At 41.7% G+C, this 21,435-nt stretch overlaps 1 protein-coding gene across 3 annotated transcripts in view; it reads left to right on the top strand.

The window, feature by feature from the left end:
* The window catches only part of RICTOR (RPTOR independent companion of MTOR complex 2), a 63,784-nt gene that overhangs the window by 41,118 nt on the left and 1,231 nt on the right, over positions 1–21,435 (top strand). The window contains exons 18-37 of one of the 3 annotated variants that reach the window (XM_082241752.1): positions 73–174; positions 275–321; positions 1,671–1,806; positions 3,224–3,271; positions 3,836–4,035; positions 5,062–5,188; positions 5,752–5,916; positions 6,349–6,425; positions 6,530–6,608; positions 8,179–8,288; positions 8,878–8,965; positions 10,423–10,515; positions 11,423–11,529; positions 12,217–12,446; positions 14,263–15,292; positions 16,674–16,854; positions 17,720–17,804; positions 18,035–18,274; positions 18,575–18,733; positions 19,635–19,758. In XM_082241752.1, the coding sequence (XP_082097878.1) occupies positions 73–174; positions 275–321; positions 1,671–1,806; positions 3,224–3,271; positions 3,836–4,035; positions 5,062–5,188; positions 5,752–5,916; positions 6,349–6,425; positions 6,530–6,608; positions 8,179–8,288; positions 8,878–8,965; positions 10,423–10,515; positions 11,423–11,529; positions 12,217–12,446; positions 14,263–15,292; positions 16,674–16,854; positions 17,720–17,804; positions 18,035–18,274; positions 18,575–18,733; positions 19,635–19,758 (3,428 nt within the window). Of the gene's footprint in view, positions 1–72; positions 175–274; positions 322–1,670; positions 1,807–3,223; positions 3,272–3,832; positions 4,036–5,061; positions 5,189–5,751; positions 5,917–6,348; positions 6,426–6,529; positions 6,609–8,178; positions 8,289–8,877; positions 8,966–10,422; positions 10,516–11,422; positions 11,530–12,216; positions 12,447–14,262; positions 15,293–16,673; positions 16,855–17,719; positions 17,805–18,034; positions 18,275–18,574; positions 18,734–19,634; positions 19,759–21,435 lie in introns of all 3 variants that reach the window. The other 2 variants (XM_082241751.1, XM_082241753.1) reach the window with 2 other exon arrangements.

The raw sequence follows: 21,435 nt of genomic DNA, 5'->3' as shown, positions 1-21,435 counted from the left end.
TACTTTCTAATGTTGATGCAAGTGTTGCAGCAGTTTGAACTTTGATTTCTCTTCTTCCTTCTGCTATTCAAGGATACCGATGAAGCACTGTTAATTAATCTAAGAGACAGCCAAGTTCTTCATCACAAAGAGAATCTTGAGTGGAATTGGAATCTGATAGGGACCATACTAAAGGTAAGCCATTAAATAGCTCCCTAATTAACATCTGAAGATTAAATTGAAATGAAAGGAAGTGACATACAAGTCTTACAAAACTCTCTTATCTATTTTGCAGTGGCCAAATATCAGCGTAAAGTTCAACAAAGATGAACAGTGGAACAGGTATTCATATTTACTAAAGGGGGGCAGTTCCGTTCTGCCTTGGCAGCTTGCTTTTCCTCCTACAACTGCTTCTGGGGGTTCTTGACACTTGTAAATTGTGGGGTACATTGGCTGTACAGTCGTACCTTGGAAGTTGAACAGAATCTGTTCCGGAAGTCCGTTCAACTTCCAAAACGTTAGGAAACCAAAGCGGGGCTTCTGAGCCTGCAGCCAATTGGAAACCGCAGAACCCGTGTCAGATTTTTGGGTTCCAAAAGAAAGTTCCAGGTTTCAATTGTTTGGGGGCCAATTTGTTTTGGAGCCAAGGCATTTGAGATCCAAGGTACGACTGTACCTGAAGCCTAGGACCCTCAGTCTCCTAGGTCTTAGTCCAACACTCTAACCACTACATCACACTGGCTTCTATTTGCTGTGTGTGCTTTTTCAAAGGTGAAATCTTTCATTATTTGCTTCATGTTTTTTACCATCACTTGCTAAGAAATGTGACACATTTCCTGAAAAGGCGCTTACATTTCTGTCTTTTCCCCAGTTACAGTTTTGAATAACCTGGCCTTTGTGTGTTATGAATTAGAAAAGGAAATTCACTGAATTGAATTAACTCTTGGGGGAAAAGGACAGGGATGCTGATCTCGAGTTTCCCCTGCCTAATTGAGTAAGATGGATGGTTACAAGGAATATGACCTTTCTCCTGATGGCACCCTATTTATTGACTGCCTCAGCAAGAGTTGCTTCCCTGACACCAGTGTTTTTCTTTTAAGCACCAGGTCAAGACCCTTCTTGTTTTCATAGGTTTTAAAAAATTGTACTGGGTACATCTCTCTGGTGCATTACATCTTTGGACCAAGTTTCCCAGTTACTGGTTTTATATTGGTTTTAGCTTCTGTGCATGAGCTGATTTTAGATTTGGCTACTGGAATTTTTATAATTGCTTTTAAAGTTTTATTGTGTAAAGTTTTGAATTGTAGCTATATATTTTTAATGTTTCCATATATTGCACATAGAACTTAGTTAAATGGTAGCGTGCAAATAGAATGAATGAGCAAATAAATTAATAAATGCATATTGCTTGGGTTTTTTTGTATTAGGAAACTAATCTGCTCTTCCATCAGTAAGCCAGTACAATCACAAGCAATACATAAGCAAGCAGCAGGGAGCGGGCAGGCTAGTATGGGAAGAGAATGTATTGACTTCACCATGACCCTATAATAGCATTTGCATTTAAGTACAGGTGCTAACATTTGAAAACATAAAGCCTCTTCGCCATCTCGTAGATAAAACAGTGTGGTATACACATTTGCCTGAAGCTTGCAACAAACTTTTCAGCACCTCATATGTCTGTTTAATGTTAGATTTATACGGCGACTGATGTATTTTTACAAGCCCAGCAGCAAATTGTATGCCAACCTGGATCTGGATTACGCAAAGGCCAAACAGCTCACAGTTGTAGGTTGCCAGTTAACTGAGTATCTCCTTGAATCTGAAGAGGTAAGATTCATTTTGTTTAGCTCTAAGTAACAACGAGCAGCTTCTTGTATTGTTGGCATTACCTTTTGGCGAGTTATTACCTTTATTGCATATTCTAAAAAATATTAGAAGATTCATTAGACCAGGTTTGCCAGGTCTAAAGGAAGTGCAATTGGAACATTTAATTCAGGCTGGGAAATATGAGTATTTGCTGGTCAAAATCTTAGAAGAAGAATGGAGTTTATTAAAATGTATGGCTTATCCCATTGATATATAAAGTTGTGGGGGTGGGAATGTAGCACATTAGTAAGAGCCCTAAACTGTAGCAATTCATTAATAAGATAAAAATGGCTTGATATCCCTGGAGTTCTTCATAGTCTTTACCCTGCTCCTTAACCTTGCACCGCAGGACATCACTAGGTAAGCCGTATTTAATGGGTGTGTAGTTACCCTCATCCTGATTGGCCAGTGAATCACTAATTTTAAGCAATTCAGTTAACAAAGCAGTAGATCTCTCAGTTTTATGGGAGGAGAGATCTAGCTGGTTACCAAGTCACTTCTCAGCCAGCTCCCAAGCTCTGCCTACCCTAGCTGCCTAAACTCTAGAGCAGGTATGTCGAACCGGTCGATCGCTGGTTCCCCCAAAAAACCTCAACAACTTTGGTCAACCCAATGGTAGATCACTGCCAGTTTTTTTATAGTGGGAGTAGATCGCAGTCTCTTGGGTGTTGGACGTGCCTGCTCTAGAGGATGAACAGATGCCTTTGGTTCAGAACACACCAGATAATTAAGTTTATTATTCAGAACACACAAGTGTATCCAACAGTGTCGTTCAGCTGATTGTCAAGCTTAACATTAGCAGAGTGGCAGGGGAAGCAATTTCCAACAATTCCTTTTCCACCAGCAGATCCCTGTGCCCCCTAAATCTGCTCTGAAGGGTCTCCCAGTTCCCTGGAGCAGATTTATGAGTGGTGCAAGTGTCTACAGGTTGGAGAGGTAATTGCCAAAAATTGCATCCCTCTTCATTTCACTGAAGGAAGCCTTATCAGCTGAACAACACCTCTGGAAACAAAGCACAGAGGATAAAATTGCAGCCCATTACAAAGAAAAATGGTGGTTATAGATCCTGAGACTTGCCCTAGCTGGAATATTAAGACACCTGATTCATCCCTTATGCCCTGTAGGAGATCTATTATAAGAGGCAGTAGTGGATTCAGGAATCAAAGTCTCCTCTACATTCCTTTGTCTACAAACCAAAGCAGCATGGACTCTAGGAAGCATAATTAGTTAATTGTAGATAAAGACCACTTAATGAAAAAATCTAGCTTTCATATTTGTAGAGTTTTGCCTATGAAATTTACACGCTGGCCTGATAGGCTTCAGGATACTGGGAGGGGATGATGCAGAGGTCAAATCAACATGCCCTTTTGCCCCTCAGGAAGGAAGACAGGAAGGAAAGAAGGAAGGAAGGCAGGTGCAACAAAAGGTAGATACAGACTTAATATTATCTCAACTTTCTGTAGCCTAATGCCTTGCATTCCTAATTCTCTGTGACACATAAAGGGTAACAATTTAAAGGTGTTCGTCCTAGTCTATTTTCTTCTTTTGTTTTTGTTTGACAAAATTCAGAAGCTGGTGGAAGAGGGAAAGGACCAGAAGGTGTTATGTTCACTTTTGTAAAAACCTGTTCTTGAGCTGCTTCACTCGTCACCTGCCACTGTTAAGCTCTCACAAAACCTGGGACTGCCTGAGGCTTATTTACTCTTGTGACAGCCATAATCCCCACAGGAATTGACTTTTCCGCTTGTGACAAGATCATCTGAGGGCAGTATCACAGCAGATTCTCCCCACATTTCAAAGTTTACACATGCTGCAGCATTTTCACAATGAAGGGTTTTCTTCTGGTTTTAATTTATCGGGTGCTTTTCGGTTTGATGGTTGCTTTCTTTCTCTTGTGCCCAAAGAAATGTAAATGGGTGTCTTTTTTTTCAATGAGGCAAGGAAATGCTGCCAACGGAACTGAAGTTTTTGTCCTTTCTCTTTGAAGCAGGATGGACATGGTTACCTCGAAGAGTTAGTGAAAGATATTGTACACTGGCTCAATTCTTCTTCTGGACTGAAACCAGAACGCAGCCTCCAGAACAATGGGTTACTTAACACTCTTAGTCAGCACTACTTCTTGTTTTTTGGTACGCTCTCCTGTCAACCCCACGGAGTGAAAATGCTTGAAAAGTGTAATGTGTTTCAGTGGTAAGCATTGTCTTCAGAATCTTTTGAACTACTCAGATCCTAGAAGTTTTAAAATGAATTCTCTCATTGTTCTTTAAATTTCTGTATAGCTAGATGTGGTTAGTTGACCCTAATTTTTACATTTTTTGTAAAAAGAAAAAGATAGATTCCTAAAGGAACTAAGTTGCATACACTGTTAAAAGTTGAATGAGCTCATCCAAAACATCTATATTTCATCTACATTATTAAGAATAGTACTAGATTCAAAAGTGTGCAGTTAGATTTTATGAAAGTGACAGTACATTTTTAAAAGATAGTATGCAAAACATTTCCCCAAGTCTGTATTTGTTTATAGTTTTTAACTAATCTATAGACCAAGCATGCTATCATTTTTCAGGAAAAGAAAGCTTTCTATGCTGAAAGCTGGAGAAAATTCTCCAGCTTCCTTTCAATAGAAATAATTTATATCCTATTGGACTACATGGGATTTTAGGGTAACTTAGCAGGGGGACGCGGGTGGTGCTGTGGTCTAAACCACTGAGCCTCTTGGGCTTGCCTATCAGAAGGTCAGCGGTTCGAATCCCCGCTACGGGGTGAGCTCCCATTCTTCGATCCCAGCTCCTGTCAACCTAGCAGTTCGAAAGCACGACCAAAAAGTGCAAGTAGATAAATAGGTACCCCTCCAGCGGGAAGGTAAATGGCATTCCCATGCACTCCTCTGGTTTTGGTGCTCCGTTGTGCCAGAAGCGGCTTAGTCATGCTGGCCACATGACCCGGAAAAACTGTCTGCAGACAAACGCCGGCTCCCTTGGCCTGTAAAGCGAGATGAGCGCCACAACCCCAGAGTCATCTGCGACTGGACTTAACTGTCAGGGGTCCTTTACATTTACCTTTTTTAGCAGGGGGAAGAAATATTCCTGGCCTGAAGAACTTAGTTTAAAATTTGATAGTGGAGAAAGGCAACCAAAGAAGGAAAAATGGAGGGACTTTTAAAGTTAGTCCAATTCTCATACAGATTTACAATTAAATGTTTCCATCTTTTTCCAGTCTTCTTAATCTTTGCTCCTTGAAGAACCAGGATCACTTACTCAAACTGACTGTTTCTAGTTTGGACTACAGCAGAGATGGATTAGCAAGAGTCATTCTTTCCAAAATCCTAACGGCATCTACAGATGTAAGTGACAACTCCTCTAAATGCCTACATTCTGAAGATTATATTTAAATGGTTGTTTTCACAGGGTGGTGTTACAGATAGAACGTTGGCCTAGGGAGACCTAGGTGTAAATACGTTTTTGATCTCAGCCCTGAGCTTGTGACTTTGGATCAGTCGCTTTCTCTCAGCCTCAGTATAATCTCAAGGCAGTATATCATTTGCATTTAATTTTAATGGCTTATTAAATGAATAGCTCTAGGTGTTTTGCATCAATACGTGTGAGCTAAAAGTAGAGAGGGGTATAGGTGCAGCCACACCACCTTGACCTTCTTGTGTTAAGTGGTAGGGTCTGAACATGCTTAAAAGCCTCCTTCAGACTTTTCCGCTATGAGAAAATTTTAAGTGGAACCTGCACTCTCATTGATGTTGGTGTGCTTGTGTGTATACCCCTGACCACTTCCCACATTGTGTATGTTCAAGCTGAGTGCTTGGAGAGAGCATGGATCTGGCTTTCTGTGTGCAAAATCTACTTTTCTCTACTGTGTTTCCCTTGCCGTTGATTTGCTTGTTTACTTGCTTCGTAGAGCTGTAGGCTATATGCCACAAAACACTTACGAGTACTGCTGAGAGCCAACGTAGAGTTCTTCAGCAACTGGGGAATCGAGTTACTGGTCACCCAGCTCCATGACAAGAATAAAGCCATTTCTTCTGAAGCACTTGATATCCTCGATGAGGCATGTGAAGACAAGGTGAGAATCCTGCCGTCCATTCTTAAAGTTACCGTGAGTGAATACTGTTGTGTATCAGTTTATTGAGAAGCATGTCATACTTCTCATGCAATGGTCTTAGGCCTGGGCGATATATCACCCAGGACTGGTCCATGATGTCGGCATCACTCAGCAGTATATCACTGGTGAAACCACCACTGCTCCTGAGTCCCTCTGCTAGCGACTTCCTCCTGTGGGTATTGCTTGTTCCTCCCTCTGCATCTTTTAACTGCTCAGCTGAGGAGTGTGCGGTTGCTTCTCCCCTCCCAGCAGTTAAAGGATCCCCCAGCCCAGCACTGGCTCCCACCAAAGCGGGGGAAGCAACAGGGATTGGAAGGCCTCCCCATTATTGTATATACTGAGATTTCTTGCTAATTCCTTATTGCCCTCCCTCTCCCTGGCTCTCTCTTTTAGGCAAATCTTCATGCTCTTATTCAGATGAAACCAGCGTTGTCTCATCTTGGAGACAAGGGCTTGCTTCTGCTCTTAAGGTAAACACTAAATATGTTACTTCATATGAGAACAAACCAAATTAACTTGCATTTTTGTAATCGGTGAACATGTTTATAAATGGTATATGATGGTACTTTTTCAGGTTCCTGTCAATCCCAAAAGGGTTTTCCTATCTAAACGAACGAGGCTATGTGACAAAACAAATGGAGAAATGGCAGAAGGTACTTTTAAAGAAATCCAAAAATCTCTGTGAAATTCATAACTTGAAATAGATCCCTCCTTGTTATGCTGAGACTTTGCTTGGCTAAAGCCAGCCCTTTAGACTTCCCTAGAATGAATGTGCTTGCCCCATCCAATCATGGTCCAGTTGTGTTTCTTCATTCAGAAGGTGAGATAGAGCCACTTGCATTGCTCTCAGGTCTGTGGACCTGATGGGTTTTTAAGGGTTCCTGAATTTAGGCATAGTGCTCAGCTTCATTGCATCTGACTGCTTTTGTTGGGCCCATTATGTATGAACTACTGGCATATGAGAACTGAAAAGTGAGGTTTACAAGCCTGATCCAGAACCGATTTTCCCACTGGAATTAGATTCTCTTTGGATAACTTTTGTCCAAACTGAAGAAGTGTCGTATCTTAAGAAGTGTGCATGCACACGAAAGCTCATACCAAGAACTAACTTAGTTGGTCTTTAAGGTGCTACTGGAAGGGATTTTTTTATTTTGTCCAAACTGTATTTTACTCTGTACTCTGTATCTAGGAGGAAACAGCTCCCAGGGAGTTTAAGTTAAGAAGTTGCAGGAAGGAGGATTCCAGGTGTATATTTGAAGATAAGCACTTGGGATGCTTTAGAGGAAAAGGACACGGGGCAGATTTACAGAGAAAAAGCAGCAAGGAGGAAAGGCTAATCTTTGCCCAGAAGTGAAATGTCCACACCAGTTTGCTCTCACCCAGAGCTGCCTTTGGTTAGAAAATGTGGCTGCTGGAAATGATTCAACATAACATGTAGTTTCACCTTTTTTGAAAAAGGCTTTCGGGGCCAAAATTTGAAGAGGTGAATAAATCCTTTGGCAACATATGAAATGATACTTGAATGGTATTCACTTACTAAATGGGGTAGAGATCTGCTCCATCATGGAAGAGAACTGTACAGAAGTGCTATGGAGAGGAAATTCACAAGTTAGAAACAATTTCCCCATTTATATCAGACAGGTTACTCTGTAAAAATGAGAGGCAGAGAATGTTATAGGGATAATAGGGTTTCAGCCATTTCCCAGTCTTGCCAACCATTATTCTAGAACAAAAGGCTCTGCATCGTGAATTAATTTCTTGCAAAGTGTTTAGCTAAACATCAGAATATCCAAGATCCTGAAACAACAAAACATATAAAAGCATAGTAAAACTCCAAACATATTGAAAATTCTGTTAATGGACAAATTAACAATAATACAAAACTAGTAAAGATCAGGTGAAGAAAAATGTTTTTTTGTATATACCAAAAGCCCACAGTTGTAGGAGGAAGGGAATTCCAGAGAACTGGTGCCACAACACTAAAGGCCCTGTTCTATGTAGCTGAGCCACTGGGCATGTAAATAAATATTTTCATTCCAAAATAGCTTTTGCCTTTTTAATCACACGTTTGACTTCAAAAACCTGCAGTGGTTCCCTTGGAATTATGAAAATAAGGAGGTTTTTCTCATTTGGATCACAATGTCGCATAGTACAGTATTATGAATACAAAAATCTGCTGGAGATTTCTCTCTCTCTCATGAGCTCTGTATCCCATCATCTTAGGAGTACAACTTAAAGTATGTTGATTTGATAGAAGAGCAACTCAATGAAGCACTTACCACATACCGCAAACCTGTTGATGGCGATAACTATGTTCGCCGGAGCAACCAAAGGTAAGCTAAGTTGCAGATGATCTTGATTGGTTTGCTAAAGCAATTGCTACATATGAGATGACTGTGTGACTGGTTTTTGAAATAGCCATAAGGAATAAAAATTGAAATACTTTATTGTTACTTGTACAACTTGTATACAATGAGATTACATGAGCACCCCACACTCAGCTCTCTTAGTCTTAATTCCCCTTGTTTACTGACGCACACCCACCAAACCCGAAAGTCAGTTGCCCTGTTGTTATCTTTTCATTCAGCAGCCTAACAGTCCACGGATAGAAGCTGTTCTTTACCCTGTTGGTGCGACTAATCATGCTTCTATATCTTCTGCCCGAGGGCAGGAAATCAAGAAAGTGCCAGCCAGGGTGTGAATCATCCCTGAGAATTTTCCTCACTCTCCTGAGGCAACCTTCTTCTGCGATGTCATCCAGTGGATTCACGGGACAGCCCATAATATCTTGTGCTGTATTCACCACCCTCTGTAGGCACTTCCTATCGGTTGATGTCAAACCAGCGTACCACAAAATGATACAGTATGAAAGGACACTTTCTATTGTTTACTATGCAAACAGACCATTTTTCTTTCTGGCAGATTACAGCGGCCACATGTCTATCTGCCAGTTCACCTCTATGGACAACTGGTACACCACAAAACAGGCTGCCATTTGTTGGAAGCTCAGGTGAGGATATTTAATATACCTGATTCAAAATCAAGGTAACATTAAATACATTGCAGCCTTCTTGGAATTGGTCCCCGCCTCCAATTTGTTTGGATGTTACTGGTTCAGGGTTGTGTGGCATATACAACCTCACTGGGAAATTTGGCTTGGGTTTTTTTTTCTATTTAGACTGCAGAAAAGGAATGAATCCTTGCATGCATCCTTGTTCTATAAAATAAGCTTGCTTTGGCTATGGATTAAATTTTCTCACTTAGCTGGAGCACATAGAAGACTCTTTTCACTGATAGGAATAGTGAGTGAGAGATGTATAGACTTCGCTTGCAGAACAGAAAGCAAGGGTTGTAGCCAAGGTAGCACTGAGTAAAATGTCCTGCTAGCACAAGGATTTTCACTGTATACCTGTATACCCCCAAAATTTATGCTAGGGGTTCCCCCAAGGTCATGGCTTCAAGTCCTACATTGGGCAAAAGATTCCTGCATTTTAGGCAGTTGGACTAGATGAACCTCATGGTCCCTTCCAACTCTACAATTCTGTGATCTACGAACCTTCTAAAGGAGATTGGGGGAGGGCAAGGGGGGGAGGTTTGTTGGGCAAGTGGACTTAGATGCTGCCCCAAGTACTTCTTTGGTAATCCCACGGGAATTGACCCAAAGCATCATGAAAGGGGCCCTTCTTCAGTGGAACTGCTTTGGTCTGCCTGAGGATCCTATTGCCTTTTAGTCTTTCTTTCTGCATTTTTAGGCTATGAATCTTGACTTCTGGGGTAGGGTGTCAAACACTGGTAGGTGGTGGTATCTTCCTCTACCAGCTGTCGCCTAGCTGCAGCCATTCCAAAAGGCTGCAGCAGAGAGAGAGAGAGAGAAGGGAGGCAGGGCCACAATATCAGCTGTGCTGAGAGGTCAGAAACTTTTGGCATCTGCTTTCCTTGAACTGTTTTCAGCTGGAAGGGAATGCACTTTACAGAACACAACTTGTGCATGGATTTGCTTTTTTTTCTTCCTTTCTTCATTCTGAGATGCTTTAGCTAAGGACTAGCTGATTGGTTCTGAAATGTGCAAGATACTGCTGTTCTTAGCTTATGTGATCCAATTCTGAGCTGTGTTTTCTCAATTTTGAATTGAAAGAAGAAAAGAATACTGGCTTATTTTTATAGAAATTGAATTACATGTTTGTATTTTTAAATATTTCTTCTTGAAATAAAAAAAAGCCTTATTTAATGACTAGAGCTGTTATCATTGTTCTGTATATCTGCCTTTAGTTTTACCATTGGTGCTCTTGTTTAAATGGTTGGTGGTTTTTGAAAGATTAGTTTTCAATTTTTTTATATTAAAAAAAACTAAACCTGTTTGTATTTTGCTCTTAGCATTTATGTAAGTTTGAAAAGCAATTCAGCAGATTTGAAGAATGTTAAGCTTCACATTGAAGCTACTTTGTGATTGATCTTTTTATTCTTTAGAGTATTGTTCCTGACCTGAGTTACACTGTTCGTTCCCCCATGCTGGATAAATGGGAAGGGATTAAGCAGCTGAAGGCAGCTCTCTGGGCTCTGGTTAGTAAAAAAATAAAATTAAAAATCCACCATGGTGTTTTCTGCATTTCTGCAACCAAAATAACAATAATGGTTCCCCCAAAGATGTGTTTTTGATTTTTTGATGTTGCAAATTACAGTGGTACCTCAGGTTACAGACACTTCAGGTTACAGACTCCGCTAAACCAGAAATAGTACCTCGGGTTAAGAACTTTGCTACAGGATGAAAACAGAAATCGTGCGGCGGCAGTGGGAGGCCCCATTAGCTAAAGTGGTACCTCAGGTTAAGAACAGTTTCAGGTTAAGAACGGGTCTCAAGAACGAATTACTGTATTTTCTGGTGTATAAGACTACTTTTTAACCCAGGAAAATCTTCTCAAAAGTTGGGGGTCACCTTATACGCTGGCTACAGCAGCAGCTCATGCAGCAACTCCCCAGAGGACACCGAGCTCTCTAGATGAAGCAGAAATACGCTTGAAAATTGGCCCCCCTTTTAATCCAAAAGAGTTCTCAAATTGTAGAAGGTGAGGTACATGAGGGCATTGCATCTAAAGACAAAAGACTCTGCAATGTGGAAGGGAGCATATCAACCCAATCCTATATTTCTAGTCAAATTAACAATCATGTGTGTGTGTGTGTGAGAGAGAGAGAGAGAGAGGGGGGGGGAATATAAAAGATTTAAAGTCATTTCTGTGAAGTTGGGAAAGTAGGTAGACTGTAACAAGGTGCTATTAAATATTTTTAAAGAAAAGGCTTGAATTGGGTGAAAGAGACTCGGCTGTAGGTATAAAGAAATTTATAGCTTATACTGTATACAAAATATCTTAAGTTTGTTCATCAAGTTCTAATCAATACTCCTTTGTTATATGACATAGTATCAGCAGTATCAGTCAATAGCAAATTTGATCACAAATTATTTACATTACAGGGTAATATTGGATCTTCAAACTGGGGTCTGAATTTGCTTCAAGAAGAAAATGTCATCCCTGATATATTGGCACTTGCCCAGCATTGTGAAGTCCTATCTATTAGAGGGTAGGTATAACATGGTTTGAAATTGACTTTTAAAGGGTTTATAGGATTTTTATTTTGCCCTGGAGTCTTTAAAATAATTCTATGCCATCTGCTGCTTCATTCTTTAGAAACGGTATATAATTTTAAGATGAAGAAAGGCACAACACCCTTTTTATTTTTAAAAAAAATCAGGTGACTTACTATTAAAATAGCAAGTTGCTACTTACTATTATGTTAATAGATTTTCTGTGTGACATTAGTTTTGCATCCTTATTTATGGGTGTGGGTGTTTTGCAGTCATGATTTGTGGAGCATACACAGAAGATGGGGACAAAACTGGATGTCTCCTACTGTATTGAGTGATAATAATTTTAAGTAATACAGGCATGTAGTGAATGAAATAACACTCATATCTGTTACATGCCTAGTTCTACTCTGCATCCCCTTAGAGAATAAGGCTGCAACCTTATCTAGGAATAAGCCTCCTTGAACTAAGTGAGACTTATTTCTGAGTAGACATGTACAAGATTGCACCTCAGAGTTGCAGGCCAGCTTACACAAAGGATTTGTATTTTTCATTTCACATATTTCTAAGGGAGCACAAGTAACATTTCCTGAGGGGAGGGAAAAGAAGCTGGAGAATTGTTTTGGTGGCCTGAATGTGAAATACATATTTGTTTGAACTGGATTTCTGTTTTATAAACACAGGACGTGTGTCTATGTGCTTGGCCTGATCGCCAAAACAAAACAAGGTTGTGACATTCTCAAGCATCACAACTGGGATGCAGTGAGACACAGTCGTAGGCAGCCTTGGCCAGTCGTCCCCGATGACATGGAGCAACTCTGCAACGAACTCTCCTCTATTCCCAGCACGCTCAGTTTGAACTCTGAATCTACCAGTTCAAGGCACAACAGTGAAAGTGAATCTGCACCGTCAAGTAAGTATGCATAGCAGTGCCAGCACAGCTAGTGAATTCCCTTTGGGGGAAAAGCAGATCATGGGTCTGGCCAGTGAAATCGTAGAGCTGGGAGGCACCTCAGGGGTCATCCAGTCCAACCATTTGCGATGCAGGAATCTCAACTAAAGCATCCATGATAGATGGCCATCCAACCTCTGCTTAAAAAAGCTCCAAGGAAGGAGAGTCCACAACCTTATGAGAGAGTCTCTTCCACTGTTGAAAAGCTCTTGCTGTTAGAAAGTTCTTCCTGATGTTCAGTTGGAATCTCCTTTTGCCTATCCATTTTGAGAAGGCATTAACTTTCTAATCTGAAGGTATTCTGTATTCCTACATGAGCATGATGTACAGCCATACCTCGGGCTACAGCCGCTTCAGGTTGCATTTTTTCGGGTTGCAGACCGCTGAAAACCAGAAGTACCAGAACAGGTTACTTCCGGGTTTCGGTGGTCGCACATGCGCAGAAGCGCTAAATCGCACTTTGCGCATGTGCAGAAGCACCAAATCCCAACCCACGCGTTTGCAGACGCGGGTTGCGAACGTGCATCCCACACGGATCACGTTCGCAACCCGAGTGTCCACTGTGTGCTTAATGGATAAAGACGAGGTTTATAGAACGTGGCTGGGTATCCTTTGATAAATTCAGAAATGGTTGGGCTATAGGGTGTCCAGAATGTCACTTTGCTGATCAGAGGCACTTGGATTCAGCTGAAAGCTTTCATCAGTGAAAGGAGGGAATTTCCACTTACTCCCCTCCCTACTATACTGTACAGTCCCCCAACCCTTTGGGGCAGATTGCAGCTGCTGGGGGAAGGAGAATTGGCAAAAACCTCACCCTCTATATCCTGCTGGTGGAAGCCTCTGCTGGGTCCAAGCGCCTTCCGTCAACAGTTACCACTGGGTAAATCCCCCTTGGAGATTCTATAAAATCTTTTTTAGTTTCAGCTTCAAATGCTGTAGAAAATACTATAAATGTAATCATTTTAGATCATGCTTTTATCTGGTGTAAATGAAAAATTAAAACACTGATTTCCTTTGCATAGAATTAGATCCCTTTCTTCTCCAGGATGATAGTATAAAAGTGAAGATAAAGACTGGACATGAGAAAATTCTTCCTTGAAAGTTAGAAACTCTGATTTAAGATGGATAACAGGAAACATCAAAATATCTATTAGGATGGTTTGAGTATCACATTATATTTAAAGAGCAGGCTCAGGATACATTGGAGCTAATCAAAAAAGTCAGGTGTGGAGAGTAAATACTATCACCAACTAGATAATGTGAAGTAATGTCTGGATATAAGAGAGGCACATTCATTTTAGAATTGATTTTAGCCTGCGGCTGTTGCTGGTCTACAACTCCCATCATTGTTGCCGATGTTGACTAGGACAGATGGGAGTTGACGTGAACAAACACTGACTCCTCAATTACAGTATGAAATTACATTTCCAAAAGCATAGTTTGGCTCCTGAAGACCCCTGAATTCATGTTAAAAGGAGAAACTAAGAGCACTAACATGAAAATTTTGATTGCTCAAGAAGTGATTAAGTGTTCAGTACCATTGTTTTATTTATTTCTTTTTTTAAAAAGGGCAGGTTCTGTTGATCTTACATATAACGTTTAGTGGCACATAAAAGGATACTAAGCACACACACCCTACCTAAAATAGCCTTCAGCCATCAGAGTTCAGAAATGTACATGCAGTTGGCTTTCATAGACTTTTCAGAGCTAGTTTTAGTTATCAAATATTTATAGACCAATAATATTTTAACAATGCAAGCTTTTATCTAAATTTCAGGTATGTTTATTTTGGAAGATGACAGGGTTGGCAGCACCTCTACCAGCACGTTTTTCCTAGATATATCTGAAGATGCAGAACAGAATTTCTACGACCGATCTGGACCCTTGAAAGATAAGGATCGCAATCCCTTCCCCTTTTTCACTTCAAGCAGGCTTGTGAAGAACCGCATTTTAAATTCTCTAACCTTACCTAATAAAAAACATAGGAGTAGCAGCGATCCTAAAGGTGGCAAACTATCTTCTTCAGAGAGTAAGATGGGTTTGAGGCGAAATCGTACAGTAACTGAGCCTTCCAGCAGCATGGATTTTGCACGAGGCGAGGACTTCGCCCCTATGTTCCGGGTGCCTAAAATCCACACTCTGAAACTAGAGACGTCGTTTGTTGGGAGCAGACACAGCGAAGATGCAGATAGCACTCCAAGTATAGGCGAAAATGACCTCAAGCTTCCCAAAAGCCTCGGCCACGAAAACCACCGGGAAAATGCCAGCCGGGAAAGACTGATAGGAGAGGTTTCTACGCAGACTCACTTCAAAAGCCGCAGCTTGAGTTTCAATACGGATACCACCACGAGTGGTATAAGTTCAATGAGTTCGAGCCCTTCGCGGGAGACTGTGGGAGTGGACACTACAAACGTAGACACGGACAGTGGGAGTTTAAGTACTGTGGTGAGTACCAAGACAGTTAAAACAATCCAGTGCTCAACCCCACAGCCTAACCACCTCCCCCTCTCAAAATCAAATTCTGTCTCCCTGGTACCGCCAGGGTCCTCGCACACCCTTCCTCGGAGAGCACAGTCACTTAAAGCTCCTTCGCTCGCCACAATAAAAAGCCTGGCTGACTATAACTTCAGCTACACCAGTTCGCGAGATGCCTTTGGGTATGCAACACTCAAACGCTTGCAGCAGCAAAGGATGCACCCCTCTTTGTCCCATTCGGAAGCTCTGGCATCTCCAGCAAAGGATGTGCTCTTCACAGACACAATTACTATGAAGTCTGGTAGTCTAGACTCTCGACTGACACCAAACAGGTAAGCACTTCTTCCTCAAGTTTTCTTCATGGCATAGCTAAGTAATGTTCTCACGATTCCAGCTGTTCAACAAGAGAAGAATTACCGTATTTTTTGCTCCATAAGGCGCACCGGACCATAACGTGCACCTAGTTTTTAGAGGGGGAAATCAAGAAAAAAAAATCCGCTTCTCCCAGAGCTTTTCGGGGCTGCTGGGGGAAGCCCGGGTCCCTCCCAGCCCCAAAGAGCAAAGAAGTCAAGACAGCGAGTGGGATGGATCCGGCCAGGAGAGGCTACGCGCTGCTATGGCAATTCCCCCACCTCCCACAAAAGCCCACAGGAGCTGCGCACCCTTTAAGGAGTGTGCGGCTCCTGTGGGCTTTTCTACGAGGAGGGAGAAGGGACTGACTGGCTGCGTCAGTCCCTTCTCCCTCCTGGAGAAAAGCCCGCAAGAGCCGCACGAAGCTTGTGTGAGGCTCTTGTGGGCTCTTCCTGCCTGCCTCCCCCCCGCATTTGCTCCATAAGATGCACACACATTTCCCCTTACTTTTTAGGAGGGAAAAAGTGTGTCTTATGGAGCGAAAAATACGGTAGCCAGGAATTTTGGGTGTGACCCAGAGGAGAGCTGCATTCACAGCCGATGCTTCCTTTGATATGTTTTCCATAGCTTCCGCCACCTAAGAGGCAAACAGCCATTCAGTTTCAACTTCAGACAAAGCTCCAGCAGCATGAGAATTCCAGTTTTCAATCAGTCATGGCCTTCCACTTCAGGCAAGAGCTTATACTAGTGAATTCCTAAGGCATTCCTAGCACTCTGATCAACTAGGCTTTAGGGAAAATAGCAAACTCAGGGCTGTTGGATCCTATCGTAAAAACTCCCAGTGCAGGGCTCAAACCCACAACCCTAACATTAAGAGTCTCATGCTCTACCAACTGATTCACAGTCTCAATTCAGGAAGGGCTGCTGAATCCTATCATACAATCTCAGTTGCATTGAAAAACCAACCCTCCTGCTCAAAGCAGTTCACTCTAAAATAATAATTTTAATAATCAGGTGGGGGTTTTTTGGTTCAGAGTAATGGAAAGATTATCTGAACTATTTTCAAAGTTAGTTTCTGAATGAGAATGGAATACGAGTGTAGAAAATACAGATGATACCAGTCCGGAACTGAACACAAATTTACCTCTTAGAAATACTTTCTGCTGGGAAAGCCATTCATAATAGTATATGTGTTGCTCTCACAGTATGTCTTTCAATTATTAATAAACAGATAATATATAAGAAGGCAAACTGTATACTCACCCAAACTAGCCGTACTTTAAAAATGCTGTCTGTATTATTACAGAGCAGAGTTGTGATTTTCAGGTTATACTGACTTTGGTTCCCTTGATGCTGTTACAGGTTCATGAGAGCTTTAAGTTATGCATCATCTCTAGATAAAGAGGATTTATTAAGCCCTATTAACCAAAACACACTGCAGCGTTCTTCTTCTGTTCGTTCCATGGTGTCTAATGCTACTTACGGAAGTTCAGATGATTACATTGGGCTTGCTCTCCCAGTTGATATCAATGAAATATTTCAGGTATGTACAATGTATGTAAAATTCAGATCTAAATTTTCATGCAGAACAACATCAGAATAATGAATCGGAGATGGCATATTCCCTCATGTGAAATCACTTCATGTTCATGTGAGAGAATTTGGCATCTTAGATTCATTGTTCTAATGCAGGCATGTCCAACAGGTAGATCGCGAACTACCAGTAGATCACTGGACATCTGTGGTAGATCACTGGCTCCCCCCAAAGAAGCTCAACAACTTTGGCTCCCCTAAAGAAAGCTGAACAACAGTGCCCTGCACCCCTAAAATGGGGCTTTTCTTTGATCTGAACTCCCAAAAAAGGGGGTAGATCACTGCCAGTTTGTAACTCTGTGAGTAGATCGCGGTCTCTTGGGAGTTGGCCACCCCTGTTCTAATGAATATATCCTCTGGAAGCTACACTTAGAGAAGGGATTAGCATGGAGTAATTTGCTTAATTTACTTGATCAACTCTAGCACTATTTTTTAAAACCCTTATTTGAAGCCTAAATCCACATATTTACTGGCTATCCATTTATTTCCAAATCAAAACATTAGTCATCATCCTTAAAGCCCTATAAATGACTTAGGTCCAGGTAATTTTGGGACTGTTCTCTCCCAGATCACCAGATCAGCCTGCCCACTTAATAAGGAGACCTCCCTTTGTGAGGCAGATAATGTGTTTATGACTGGGTTTTACACGTTTCTATGTTTTATGAAAATGGAGGATTTTTTTAATGTAGGCTGCTCTGAGTAGTGAATTCGCACACAAATTAAATGCTTGAATGAATGGCTATTTACCAAAAATAGAGGGCTTGTTCACTTTTCTAAAAACTCACCCGTATAATTTTTCACTTCAAATATTTCAGGTAAAGGAAACTCCTTATTTCCAGAAGAAGACCATGCCTTCACTTGACGAACGAGGCGCTAAAGTCTTTCCCCAAGATGCTGGAGGTACCTTTTCCTTTCCACTCTCTTTTGTTCTACAGTGGGGTCTTCACATTTTTTTGAGCCTGTGGGGTACCTTTTGGAATTTTGCCAGTGCCAATTTATTTTTTTGCAGCGCTGACTAATTCTATAGAACGAAATAATTCCCAAAAAGTCAGACACAGGGTTGAATGGCAAAAGCTGGTCTTCTGCCACACTTATCATTTATATTTCTTTTTCTGTCATTTAATTGGAAGCCTCTCCAGGTGTGCCGAGTGGTTCTTCCGAGATGGTGAAGAGTCCCTTCCAGATGCTTCGCCAGCAGATCAGTCTTACAGAGATAATGAACACTAGCCGCTCAGATGCTTCTCAGTTCCTTGAAAGCATGGAAGACACAGGGCTCCAAGAGCACACGGAAGAGAATTGCCTTTATTGTGTCTGCACGCACATTTTGGGCTACCAGCAAAACAAAGTGAATCCTTCCTATAGTCACACTGGTTAGTACAGCTGGGCCTCTTTCAATCAGAAGTCTAGCCATTGCTCCCATTCACATACAAGGATACGGAGGCTTGGAGACCTGTTTTGGGCTTTTTATACATCATGGAGTAACTTTGCGGAATGTTTCATAGTCCTGAGACCCAGAAACCTACACTGAAATTTAATGTAGGGTGTCATATTCTGCAGGAGTTAACATGGCTATGGTTCACAATTATAATTTATATTACATTAAATTATCTCAGCTGAAATGAAGCTATGTATTTTTCTTCTTTGTAAACCACTCCGTATGTTTTTTTCAGAATTTTCAGACATTCCTTATTCTGACTGGTGTGGAAAGCCCATGCACAATCACTTGGATGTGGTCCCCCATTCCTCAAAGTTTTCTGGGATTTCGGGATGCAGCGATGCTGTATCTCATGGCTCAACCAGCAGCACCAAGAGTACGGATATTGTGATAGGTAAGTGGTTTTGTCATAAGCATAGCAACATGTGACTGTTTTCCTACCTCTGGTAAGAAGTCAAATATTTTCTTTAAGGCACTTGCAGCCTGATTCTGAACATTTTGCATGTGGGTACAGTGGTGCCTCGCAAGACGAAAAGAATCCGTTATGTGATTCTCTTAGTCTAGCAGTTTTTTCATCTTGCGAAGCAAGCCCATTGAAGGATTAGCGGATTAGCGCTATTAGTGCTTTTAGCGGCTTACCTGCTGATCGGATCAGCTGATAAGCGGCTTAGCGGCTTAGAAAAGGGGGGGGGGAGGGGAAAAAAACCAGCAGGAACTCGCAAGACATTGTCGTCCTGCGAAGCAAGCCCATAGGAAATTCGTTTTGCGAAGCACCTCCAAAACGGAAAACTCTTTCGTCTAGCGAGTTTTCCATCTTGTGAGGCATTCGTCTTGCGGGGCACCACTGTATTGCATGAACATGCTCTTCCTCTAACTCAACTTAGGACTGCAACCTTTATTAGGTTTTTCCTAACATTACAACTGCCAAGTAGTTGAAGGTGATGTGTGTTCTCTTAAGAGCCATTCAGCCAGCATTCTTCCACCTTCCCCAACATGTGCTCACACCCTACACCTCTGTGCATGATGTTTTGGGCTGACACAATTCCTTCATGTTGTCCTCTGTTTTCCCCTATCTCCTTTATTGCATGTAGAAAGGAAGGTCCAGACCAGGAGAATCTGTGTTTGTTTCTTCTTGCTTCTAGACGTTGACTCCATATGTAGTCTTGAGAAGAAATAACATCTGAGCGAGTCCTTGGCCTAATGGCAGGCATTGTAATGCGTGTGTGGCACTTCTCAGTGAATACGCATGCAACTGCCTGTGATTTTGATTCTGAAAAATGTCCTTCCCCCTCAAGGTGTAAAGTCAATCCCAGATGATACCCCTGTCTGCCGCATACTACTGAGAAAGGAAGTCTTGCGATTAGTGATCAACTTGAGCAGTTCAGTAGGAACTAAAGGACATGAAACAGGTCTCTTGACGTAAGTAGCACTCTCTTCTTGCTACAATTTTAGCTTTCTGCAAATAGTCTGTCAGCTGTGGATGAGGGAGGCAGAGGAAAGGGGGATAGATGTTGTCATGGAATTCTACTCAGTATTGATCCAGAGACGATTCCAACAGCCTTTACCAAAGGTGTCATGGGCTTTGAAGACACTTGAACTCAGGACGCAAGGGAGAAACATGCTAAGAGGAAGGCACGCTTGGCAAATCCACACCATGATCAACTCCTGCCCGGAAACCAATGTCCCCACTGTGGAAGGACATGTGGATCCAGAATTGGCCTCCACAGTCACTTACGGATTCATTGTTAAAAGCGTGTTTATGGAAGACAATCTTACTTGGCTACGAGTGATCGCCAAAGAAGAAGAAGAAGAAGAAGAAGAAGAAGAAGAAGATGATAGTTAGCAGAGTAAAAACTTAAACACGTTGCAGGATTCCCAAAAAATAGACCAGAGGCAATTGTAGCTTTACTGCTACTGAAGACAAATGAGCATAAATGGTCACAAATCCACCTTCAGGATTGGCACTATCCATAAGAAATCCAGTTCCAGCAGACTTAACTTAAACTTACAATAACTTATAATAAGTCTAAACCTTAACACTAAGAATACTATGTACAGAACACCACACCAGAAGGAAGAGAGAGAGAGAGAAGGTGAAACCCAGGCTCCTTCTGGCCTTACTATTATAGTCATCATGACCTTGACTGAAAGAGATAACAGGACCAGTTTAAGCCAGCTGTACTCAGCCTCTCTGAAGGAATAACCCAAACATCAGGAACCTTCTGCTTGTTTCTTTCACACAGAGAAGCTTCCAGAACCATCTTGAATTAATTAGAACAGGAAAGATCTCTACACATCAGATCAATACTTTCTGCACTAAGAAATGCAAACTGACAGATGTAGCCCCCTCAGGCTCCTCACTAATCCTTTGGAGTTGGGAAGAGTGGGGAGGAAGGATGTGGCTGAGCTTCTGGCATCATCAGCTCTTACCAAAGAGGACACAATGAGAATATGTTAGAAATCATTCATGCTGATTGGGGTGGAGGGAGTGGAGACTATCCCATTTGCCAGCCTAGAATCGTAGATGGGTTTGTAGGCCTTGACAATTGTGGCAAAGCCTTCCTTTGAGAGATGGCATTGAAACCGTGACCCATCAGCCAATCTCTTAGCAAAGGTGGTTGCTGAACTTGGTTGTAGAGTTAATAAAATTACTTACCCGTCATGCCTTCAGTAGCTGTATAACCACCCAAGTGTGAGATGTCAAGTTCATGCATTGTCTGTGGTAAGATTGTTGTGGGCGTGTTCGGTTCATATCAGATCTGCTTTTGACACAACAATGTCAGTGTAGCATCTGCAGCAGTTGAATCCAACATCTGGTAATGGGGGTATGACCATCTTGGCAAAACTATTTTCCTGCATCTATCACATGCTTCAGTAATTGTGAGCATATGAGGTTTGGATTAGACTCGTTTAAGCCTTTTCAGTTCCATATTTGCCTTTTCAGTCTGTATTTTTGTTCCTCTTTCACTTGAATTCAGATTGTTATGTCCTGAGATTTGTCTTCATCGATTTGCATGGAATATCAGATAGCTGCCTCAGCTTCCTTCCCTAAAGGTATTAGGTTTTGATGGAACAGTTAAATCATGGTGCATGAAT

Source organism: Podarcis vaucheri, assembly GCF_965113315.1.
Source record: "Podarcis vaucheri genome assembly, chromosome: 11".
Classification (NCBI taxonomy): Eukaryota; Metazoa; Chordata; class Lepidosauria; order Squamata; family Lacertidae; genus Podarcis; species Podarcis vaucheri.
Note: the sequence above shows the minus strand (reverse complement) of the source record. Positions and strands in the feature narration are given on the sequence as shown.